Source organism: Micropterus dolomieu, linkage group LG04 (assembly GCF_021292245.1).
Source record: "Micropterus dolomieu isolate WLL.071019.BEF.003 ecotype Adirondacks linkage group LG04, ASM2129224v1, whole genome shotgun sequence".
Lineage (NCBI taxonomy): Eukaryota > Metazoa > Chordata > Actinopteri > Centrarchiformes > Centrarchidae > Micropterus > Micropterus dolomieu.
The window spans coordinates 25,551,422-25,561,895 of NC_060153.1; the positions used below are offsets into that span (position 1 = coordinate 25,551,422).

Below are 10,474 nucleotides of genomic sequence, written 5' to 3' on the forward strand. Positions count from 1 at the left end.
GTGTATTGTTCATTTTTCTCTCACCACATACTACTGCATTTTTTATGTTTTCAAGGTCTTTGCATGAGGTGCACTTCAAAGTAGTATTAGTTGCTACCAATACTACTATACTGTTTTAATCAAGTGCGGTTCCATTTGGAAATTGTTAGGCCAAGTTTATGATATAAAATAATTAAAACCATGTCTTAAGGGGGAGCCTGAAAGTAGAGCACTCGATATTTTAAGATCCACTGTAAACAGGACAAACTTCACCAGCAGGTCAGACCTCTTACAGCGAATTTCCTCAAGACTCGACTGCCAGCCCTCCTGATGAACCAAATATGCATTAACTTCAGCTATGAACTGACACACACATTTTACATGAGTAGAGATTACAAACTCAGATCTTGATGTATGTATGTATGTAATTTATGAGCATTGTAATCCTCCAAGTGGAAAATGCTAGCCCCCCCCGGGAGGCCTTGTAGTTGATGTACAGTGACTGAAGGGGTGTGGACATCAAGGTAACTTTTTGGTGGTCTGCAGGGAAGCTGACTGTTATTTAAAAACATCTTGACTTTAATATGGAAATAACACTGTGTCAACACAGACCTAAAGATAGACAGTGATAAAGACCTGCTGGATGCCTTTGATATACTTCACAACTTCTCTGCGAGTAAGACACAGTTGACACAATATTTGATCTTCAATTAATTTCCAACAATAGATGAAATCTGTGAATTTATTCAGTTGTCTTGCTTGATGATGGATGTAAACTTGCACTGGATTGTACTGTTGATAAAATTGTATAACAATGTCACTGTGTACTAGTGACGGTAGGAGGCAGGAATCTCTCTCTTTCCAATATTCCCATTCCGCAAGAAGCCAAGCAGAGTGAAGGTAAATAATACCCATGCATACCTCCTCTCTCCCCTGTTCATCTCCATCATGCACTGTACCGGACTACAGAATGTTTGCTTGTTTGTCTGTTTGCTTGCACAGAGGTCCTATGCATATTTAATATCTGTCTCTCAGAGCTCTTGGTCAGTTACTGGGCCCAACAGACCTCAGTCACAGCAGGAGTGCAGCTCACTCAGAGCCCTCTAGAGACCTGCTGACCTGCAGTATACACAGAGTGTGAGATGTCACACACTGCACTCCCAAATGGGTTAGTGCTAAGATGTGTGGCCACACTGAACTTTTTACACAGCTCTATGTTGAAGGCATTGCAGCTCATTTCCTTGATTCATTAGTGCTTTACTTTATACACATTAAAAATCTTTATCCTGTGCTTTGGCAGTTACATGATTAAACATTTCAACGTATGCAAATGTATCGAGATTAAATGCATTTTGTTCACAGTATTCACGGACGATGGACAGTGAAAGAAAACAGTAGCAGGAACAGGTGAACAAAAAGCTGAAATGCAAATTTTAGCTGGACTCACATTGCTTGTGGTGATGTTCTGTGAGATATGCACGGTCCAATTTAACTACGAGAATTTGCAATGGAGATTGGCATGAAATTACATGTCATACAAAGCGACACACTACAGTTCTCAGGTCTATCTGTGCCTCCTAATGCACTGAATAAAAACTGCGCTGTAATCCTAGACCATAACACTCTTATTCTAAAAGGCCACAGTAAATGGGACCCTAACACCTGAGATTTTAGGCTCAGTGTGACTATCTGTGGCCTAGATTTCTGGCCCTAATAGAACATGGTCAAACAATAGATCTCAGCAGAGAGAGAGACAGAGAGAGAGAGAAAGACCAACAGAGGTGACTACAGAAGGAAACAAATGCTCCAAGTTATGTTGCAGGGAAAGGGCAAAAACAAAGGTGGGCGGTCTGAGGGTGAGAGGTGTTAAATCCAGTTAGCAGTTAAGTCAGAAAATGTGCCGCTTCCATGGTGACTAGATGACCTTTACTTTGTTTTCCCTTACATCATCTTTTTCTTCTTATAGTCCAAAACAAATATAGTGCTGTGAATTATGTAAGACAGATAAGAAACAAAATAATACGCAGGCACTAACAGAAAAACTAAAACTCATACAATTATAAGAGTGTGATTAAACGGGTGTTGCAATTGATTAACTGTACTTGTGGCAGGACTTCCATGTAGAGTTAAGGTCACGAGGAGAAAGTGCCAGCTCATATCATTATCAACATGGATGACAACCTGCAGCGATTACATCAGCTGACTGAAACACACACACAAACACACACACACACTCACAGGGTACAGACTCCATGCAAACACAAGATAAATGCCTTCAATGCAACACATGTATGGATAGTTTTCTTAACATTCGCAGAGTTGTCTGTTTGTTTGAAAATCAGTTACTTTTCTACTGTGAAGCGGCAACCACTTATTGCTTCATCCCATCAATACCAAACGTATTGTTCCCGTATCAGGCCCCAGACCCTCCAGGAGTCCCAAACAGGTTGCCAGTGGGGAACCACAGTGAAATGGTTCACACTCCTCAGAGGGATTGCATAACACCGTTTTGACCACGTTGCATTCACTGTTATCTGCACACCTAACGTTACCAGTGTGTACTTTTGTAGTGAACCATATGCGACAAAAAAACATTTATTCCTCAGGAGTCAGGACATATCCTGATTGAGCATGAGCTCCCTGACCTAACTGCCTATTTATCCGCCGCTAATCAGATCTCGAAGGCATTGATCTCAAAACAATTACCTGGGGAGGCCAAGGTGTCTTTATCCGACGAAGAGCTGTGTCTGTTCCGCCTGCTCCGCTTCTCTCGTGCACCCCGCGGGGACGCCGAGCTTCCTGCTAGACACGGTAACAACAGCGCCTCTTCGCCCGAGCCGTCGGTCTCCAGCTCTGTCAAGACGCTTTCACAAGAGTCCGAAATACGGACGGCAACTCCAGGATTCACCGCAAGTCCCAAACCTAAGCTGTTCCTGTCTAATAACACCTTTGGACGGTCTGAGGGGTGAAAGTTACACTCCGAAGCAGGCACCGCTGTAGCTCCGGTGTCCAGCGCGGGCTCGCTGCTCTCTGTCTCTGTCGGGTCGCATTCTGACATCATTGTCGCTCAGTTTTTAATACATACAATTACATGTACATAGAACAACATGTCAGTCTTCCATTTTTGGCATTAAAAGGGTTCCCTCTTCCCACGAGTACATAAACCCCAAATAAATTGTCTGAAAGCAAGCTGCTTTCGCTTACCAATAATCCGTAAACTCGTCAGCTCTGTGGCTTCCTGTTTAGCTCACTACGCATGCGCTCCACATGCTCCAAAGAACGCCTTTGGTCAATGTTGCCTTCACGTGCTCCAGTGAAGTAGGAACTCCCCAAATTTGAAGACGATTGCAATTTCTCGATTAAATTTCATGTAGACAATAACACCCTGCAACATAGAGTTCACAACAAGATTACACATAACAAGTTCATATGCGAAGACTATATCTAATATAGGGTATGGTATAAACCAAATACTAGTTAAGTCAACAAACACAAATAGTAAAAGTAGTTATAGGCTACTAGCTTTGTTTAATTAGGATCATGTGTAGGCCTGCTTTGAAACCATAGACTGTATAAAAAAACAGCTTTGCACAGAAATCTCAGTGCTTTCTCTGTCTGCCTGTCCCTTCTTTTTAGGAAAACACTCTAAACAATGAACAAGACCCAATATTAAGCTTAATTTATACAGCTACATTTACTTCACTTTACCACAATCAATCAGTCTTTTAGACTGCAGAGTTAAGACCAGACAATACAGGTGAATAGGGTAAACATTTTAACTAATACATAGCTTATCACAACAATGAAACTCCCCCAGTTGATTACTTATATTAAAGCAATTATGGCAATTAAGCTTTCTGAAATTGGATGTTTAAATTTGCAAATGATGCATTATTGAATTAAATATGCACACATTTGCATAGATTTCCAGAACAGAAATCAGTGCAAATCCATGCAGAAGGATATTGGATAAAGCCAGGTTTTAAATTCTTGTTTCTTTTTTTTTTTTTTTTTTTTTACATATTAGAATCCAAGGTTTATACAGAGGGAATTTTGGATAACTCTTTTGATCACTCCACAAATCAGAAAATACTGTCGCCATGTTTTTAGGAATAAAATGTTATATAAATCAGGCTATGAATGATATACGAACAACCCCTTCTGTAAAAACCCTCAGAAGAAATACAACTGGAAAGTTTGATGAATGTAAGTGCTACTGAAGTGGAGATTTTTTTCCCAGAGAATGAGAATTGAGAAAATGAATAAGTGAAATTCCATCCATTTTGCAAGATGCCACACAGGGCAAAAAAAAAGAATCATCTCACAATATAACCATTTGATCTCTTAGGGGTCTACATTAAGACAATTACTTTTGTATTACAAGTTTTCTTATGTTTTATGTTTAAATTTGCAAATGAGGCATAATGCTAACTCTTGGCATACCAAGTGTAGTAGCCTAAAATAAATCACTAAATGTCTAATTTGGGAGTTTTCTTTCCAATGGTCTGAAATAAAACCTAGGCTATATGGAAACTGACCAGTGCATGAACAAACCATGTTTTTGCCTGTGTCTTGACTTTATGGAATTAGTAATGAAATCATGGTATTTGAATACTCTAGGTTACATTCAGCTACATGTTTGTAGGTTTCGTTATGAAGATCTTAACACAAATTAACGTGTTGCTTGATGGGTTAAACTTTAATAATTAAAAAGCAATCGTCTGATACAGAAACAGCACTAGTATTTTCATACTGAATTAATCGTCACACTTCAAAATGTTAAAGATAGGCTACTCGCAAACAAGTATGCTGATGCCTTCACTGTCCATTCATTCATGTCACTGCTTGCCTTCCTTTGAAATGTAACAGTAACGTTTATGGCCACAAGATGTCGACACAGATACAGAAATGAAGACTAGAGCAAAGTGTTCAGGGCTTTGCAAAATGACTTTTCCTTAGAAACTTTATTGATTCTATTTTCTTTGATGTAAAATACTGTTGCTCCTTATGGACCAATTGTACTTGGGTTGTTCCTCATCAAGTATCATCATGCTTAATGTATGGCCAGCACAGGAGTAATTCCTGAACTCAAGGTTTGCACCACAACTGGGCCTTCTTCCTGCAGCCACCGATGGTAAGATATTGATACATTTTCCTAAGCTCAATTCTTCTGGTTGGATGGACAGTGGATTAATGCTTTAACTCAGCTAGACTCATTTTCTGTTCCGCTGTTTAACTTTCCCCTCTCTCTTCCTGTCTCCCTTAACCCTCAGCCCCTATCTATACCTTGGCCCCTCCACCACCACCAATCTCCATAATAAGGGAGTGTAGCTGAAACACATGCAAATGAGCAGTCAGCCAGCTGGTATTACAGCAGTCATGTGATCTATCAAGGTAGGGGGTGAAGGAGACATAGAGATAGGAGAGAGCAGAGGGAGCGGAGGGAGCGAAGGGAGCGGAGGGAGCGAAGGGAGTGGAGGGAGGGGGGCGTGGTGGATGCACGGATAGAAGAGGAGGGATGATGAAGGAGAGATCTGGGGGGACGAGGGGGAGACAGACAGGCTGTAGAGACACACAGACATCCCTCTGCTACCTCTTTGCTAGATGTTAAAATAATCCCATCAGCCCTCTCTCCCTCTGTCCATCAGCTTTCTACACACTGTTTCTGCCTCTGCTTCCTTTATTCTTCATACCCTTTATTTCTGTCTCTCTATCCATCAAGGACACATACCTGAAATGTCACTTGTGTGACACATGACAGGTTACAGAGAAGCACATCAGCACATGGCTCTCTTTCTATATGTGTGTGTCAAACCTACAGTATGTACTTCACCCACCACTGGGTGACAAGCCCTTGCAGCAGTCAAGGCACTGCATGAATGCATGCATGTGTGTGTGTGTGTGTGTGTGTGTGTGTGTGTGTGTGTGTGTGTGTGTGTGTGTGCCTCACCGTAGCACCCATTCCAGCAGATTCTGCTGGCATAAGATCTGGTTTATCCTGCCAACAGCAACCACCCTCATCCATTCCTACTTCCTTCCGTCTCCTTTCCCCTGGCTGCTTGATGAGGGAGAGGGGGGTAACCCTATAGCTCCACTCACTTTTTTTATGTACATATGTTTTCGGTGATTAGAGTAGAGTTAGTTTGGGAGCAAATACATCCACCCTGCAAAGCCAAATATGAGTATGTGGCCTCCCGATTGCAAAGTCTGCAAAGTCAACCACGAGACTGAGACATCCCCCAGGGAGGTGTTTATTAATACTGACTTATAATTTTCTACAAGCAAAATCAATTTACATTATAAAAGTGAACAATCACGTAGCACAAAGTGGTCATCACACATTTATAAATATTTAATTTTGTGGAGGTATAAATGATAACACCTCAACTCAAGTAGAGAGGCTCTTATAAATCTGTCTATCATTCATATGTATTTATTCATTTTCAATAAACAGACCCAGCAGGTCTTTCATATGTCAGCGTTTGTCCATTTTGGCTCAAACGGGAGTCTGTGAAGGAGCTGCACTGTGCCGTGGCGACACCAGTCACCTGTTACCTGTCAAGAAAGATTCACACAGAGAAAAGACTCAGATTCAGAAATTGCATGTGGGTGCCAGTGTGTGAGTGAGTGTGTATGTGTGTGTGTGTGTGTGTGTGTGTGTGTGTGTGTGTGTGTGTGTGTGTGTGTGTGTGTGTGTGCGCTTTCATAGTGGCAAGGCAGTACCTCTTGGACCAAACATCTTCAGGTAGCAGTGTGAACAGTATGGCTTCTCATCATACTGAAACACAATCAGCAGGACATATTTACTGTATCATCCTACTCATTCATTCAATCAATTTTCTTTCTACATTTTTCCTCATATATTCCCTCATCCATGTCCTCCTATACCTCAGCATGTTGCCCAGCTGTGAGCTGTCTGTTGCACTTTTGACACTTCAGACAAAGAGGGTGGTAGTCCCTCCCTAAGGACCTCTTCTTCTCACCTACACCAAAGGGGAAAAAAGACTGTGTTAATCAGAGGCAGGGTGGGATATTTGTTATGGTTATATAACCAAAAAAATCTGAGGACTTTTGCATTATTCATGTCTGGATTCTCAGAAATGTGAGACACAGAATCACATAACAATATTTGTTGTTTAATTTACAAGAAACTGAGTGATTCAAGTGCTCAGAATATAGACAGTTACTTTCATCAGTGCAAATAGACGAGAGAGTGTGGTGCTGGAGGAAAAGAGGTATGTAGGCCAGGTCACATCACAGTATTTGAACTTAGCTGTTACATGAATAACAAAGTAAAACTAGCAGTAAAACAACAACAACCAAAAGCGATTTGAAATAGTTGGTTTATGTGCTGCTGTGCATTTAATAGTTAGGGTTGAGTGTGGGAGACAAAATGAGACAGAAGGTGAGGAGGAAACCCAGAGAGCAGCATGCAAGCTCGCTTGGCTAGACCCACATCCTGTTGTTATCATGGATACGTGTGCGTGCATTTGTGTGCATGTGCTTGAAAGAAAGGAAGAAAGAAAATGTGAAAGGTATTTTTTTGCCCTCCAAACCGGGAATAGGGACAGATATTTAAGTACACCTACAACCTTTGTAGCACGTCAAAATGAGTATTGAACCCCTTTTTCAAAGCAGATATTTTGACTTGTCAGAGCAGGAAGAGCTAAGATGTAATAATGTTACTGATGTGCCTGTGAGTCCTTGTGCACAATAACAGGGCCTTAACACTGGTACATCTAAATGGAATGCAGCCATGAGCTTTAGTTGTGCTGTGTTTGGCAGGTTATAATAGCCACTGTAAGAAAAGCCCATTATTAATACTATCAATATTTTCACCTGTTCATTACTTTTCTTTTATCCCATAGACTTACCTTTTTGTGAGTTCTGTGGTAATGGCAAAATGTTATGTTTAAAAATTAATGCTTCTTTTCTTATTAATACTTTTTCCTATTCAGGTGAAATAAGTAAAAGAATGAAAGAGACAGAGAGAGCTAGAGAGGAAAAAAATCAGGAGGAAATGACAGAGAGAAAACACTAGCCAGACAGAGGAAGACAGACATCTAGAGTGAAATAATTTAAAGAGGTCAGACTCACCAAAGTAAACGGGCTTCCCACAGATTGGACAGTAGCCTACCATGATGGTATATAATTATTTATCACACAGTGGTGGATGCGTACGCTTTTGTGAGAGATGATATCCTATGAGAGCATACGTGTGCATATATGTGTAAACTGAAAATTGACAGGAAAACCGTTAAACTGCAGATATGTCTGCGTCTTGTCAAGTCAAAACCAGGATGTGGTGAGTGAGACGTCACAGGAAGAGAGAATGGTTGTGATTTGAGAAGTAAATACTATCATCAGTGGAGAAAAAAAAGAGACAGGCGGCATCTCTAATCAGGTCTATATATGATAACGGATATAAAGCATATAAAAAGGTATCATTTCATAGTCTGTTGCATATTCACCGAGCCAGCCATGACACTGTAAAGAGAGAAAGAAAGAGGGAGAGAGAAAGAAAGAAAGACGGGTGAGGAGAGAAGGGACAAAAACAGCTGTCAGCGGCTCAAATTCCCAGCCATCTTCTCCCCTTTCCTGCTGTTTTCACCCTCTTTTCTAGATTAAAAACAAGGAGTTGAGCCTCTGAATTGAAAAGGGAAACCTGACACTTATGCCTTTCTTTCCTTCTTTCTTTCGACCCTCTCTCTCTCTCTCTCTCTCTCTTTCCCTGTCACATACTCCCCCCCCCCCACCCCCCCACCCCCACCCCCGCTCACTGATTCACACAGACACACACCCTACACACATTCATACTCTCTCTCACACACACACACATACACACACACACCAAAAGGCTGTACTTCTCCTCAATGACATCACATAAAGAGGCTGCAGCCAAAGAGCAGAGGGAGAGGCAGGGTGAGGTCGGGTTGGTTGAGGGACAGACAGTGTGTGTGTGTGTGTGTGTGTGGAGGCAGTTTTCCCTTTGGGATATGTGATGGAAGTAGACCTGGGGAGGGACAGAGGTGAGGAGAGATGAGCGAGACAAGGATGGAGACAGTAGCCAGCCTCAGCTCAGCAGGGACAAAGAAGACGAACTCTGATGAACTTCGTCAAGCAGAGCGAGGCGATTGAAGTCAATGTGGAATACAGGCAAAAGTCTGTGTGTTCGATCCCTATCAATGTCAGTGGGACTTGTTTCTTGCTTGGACTGAAGACTGCATGGTAGCAGGCAGGAAAATACATTGGTGGAAGAACCATTCAGATATTTTACTTGAGTAAAAGTAGCAAATTATAACTCAAGGTGTAAATACTCCATTACAAGGAAACCACCAGTATACAAAATTCTGTCCTCAGCGTATGAAAAGTAAAGTGCTCATTATGAAAAATAACCCATGTCAGTGTTACATTATATTTTTCTATTATTATTATGGATGCATTACTGTGGGCCTTTATACAGCATTTTATGTTGCAGCTGGTTTGTAGTTTCCAAAACTACTGTTTACAGTTCTTGGGGAGTACTACTGCTTATAAGAAGAAGTTGTAGAAAGCTTGAAAAGGAAGAAAAATGCATGGAATAAAAAAGACAATGTGTCTGGCTCTGCTGCATCAGTTTTGATCGTTTCTTCAAAAAGCTGTCCATGGTGGGTCGGACTATGTCACCGAAGTAAAGAAGCAAACTATGATAAGCAGTTGTGGACAGTAACTAAATACATTTACTCAAGTACTGTATTTAAGTTCAATTTGAGGTACCTGTACGTTATTTGAGCATTTACTTTTCATTCCATTTTCTACTTCTTCTCCACTACATTTTGAAGGGAAATATTTTTACTTTTTCATTTATCTAACAGCTTCAGTAGTTACTTTACAAATGAAGCTTTTTACACACAAAACATATGAAGAGTTGTGAATGTGATGTTTTGTTATACAAGTACAGCTGAAATGATTAGATAAATTATGTTAGAAAGTAGATGTAAATTATGCCAAAGCAGAGATGTCAACTATACTGGATGAAAACAAGGACTTCTTGAATGAAGCTTAACATGATTTACATGTACTTCCCTACATTATTTACCGTCTAAAAGTAAACACAGAAAGAGAAAAAAAGTACAATATTTATAGGTTTAGTAGCCTATGATGGTAAAGTAAGAAAGATGGTAAATGGAAAGTATATTCTCCCAGCCGTCACACATCACAAATACATCTGCGTATCATTTCTGTTGCTGATGAACTACAGAAGGCTATGAAATATATGAAGTATTTAATCATTTGCATATTTGCCAGCACCCCTCTCCTGTGTGTCATGCTTTGCAGAAGGATGGAATACCAAGTAGCTTTGTCATCTGACCAGCCATCCCTACAGGATAACCTATCATGTCTCTCCATCAGCATTCATTGTGTGTGGACAGCGCTAGGAGAGTTACATCCTGAATCTGAAGCCTATATGCATGCGCTGCTTACAATGTTTTTTATGCAAATGATGATGTCATAA

At 40.8% G+C, this 10,474-nt stretch overlaps 2 protein-coding genes across 2 annotated transcripts in view; both read right to left on the reverse strand.

Annotated features, from left to right (window-relative positions):
* Positions 1-3,226, reverse strand: part of pi4k2b (phosphatidylinositol 4-kinase type 2 beta) — a 13,449-nt gene extending 10,223 nt beyond the window's left edge. The window contains exon 1 of the mRNA XM_046048128.1: positions 2,686-3,226. Within this exon, the coding sequence (XP_045904084.1) occupies positions 2,686-3,040 (355 nt within the window). The 5' untranslated portion in view covers positions 3,041-3,226. The remainder of the gene's footprint in view (positions 1-2,685) is intronic.
* A 2,988-nt stretch (positions 3,227-6,214) lies between these two features.
* On the reverse strand, positions 6,215-8,209 carry zgc:195282 (uncharacterized protein LOC100192223 homolog). The gene is made up of 4 exons (XM_046047636.1): positions 8,077-8,209; positions 6,868-6,962; positions 6,703-6,757; positions 6,215-6,534 (listed from the first exon to the last, which is right to left on the reverse strand). Exons 1-4 carry the CDS (start codon positions 8,117-8,119, stop codon positions 6,524-6,526), a joined length of 204 nt encoding a protein of 67 aa, XP_045903592.1. The 5' UTR covers positions 8,120-8,209; the 3' UTR covers positions 6,215-6,523.
* Between the last annotated feature and the right edge of the window lie 2,265 nt (positions 8,210-10,474).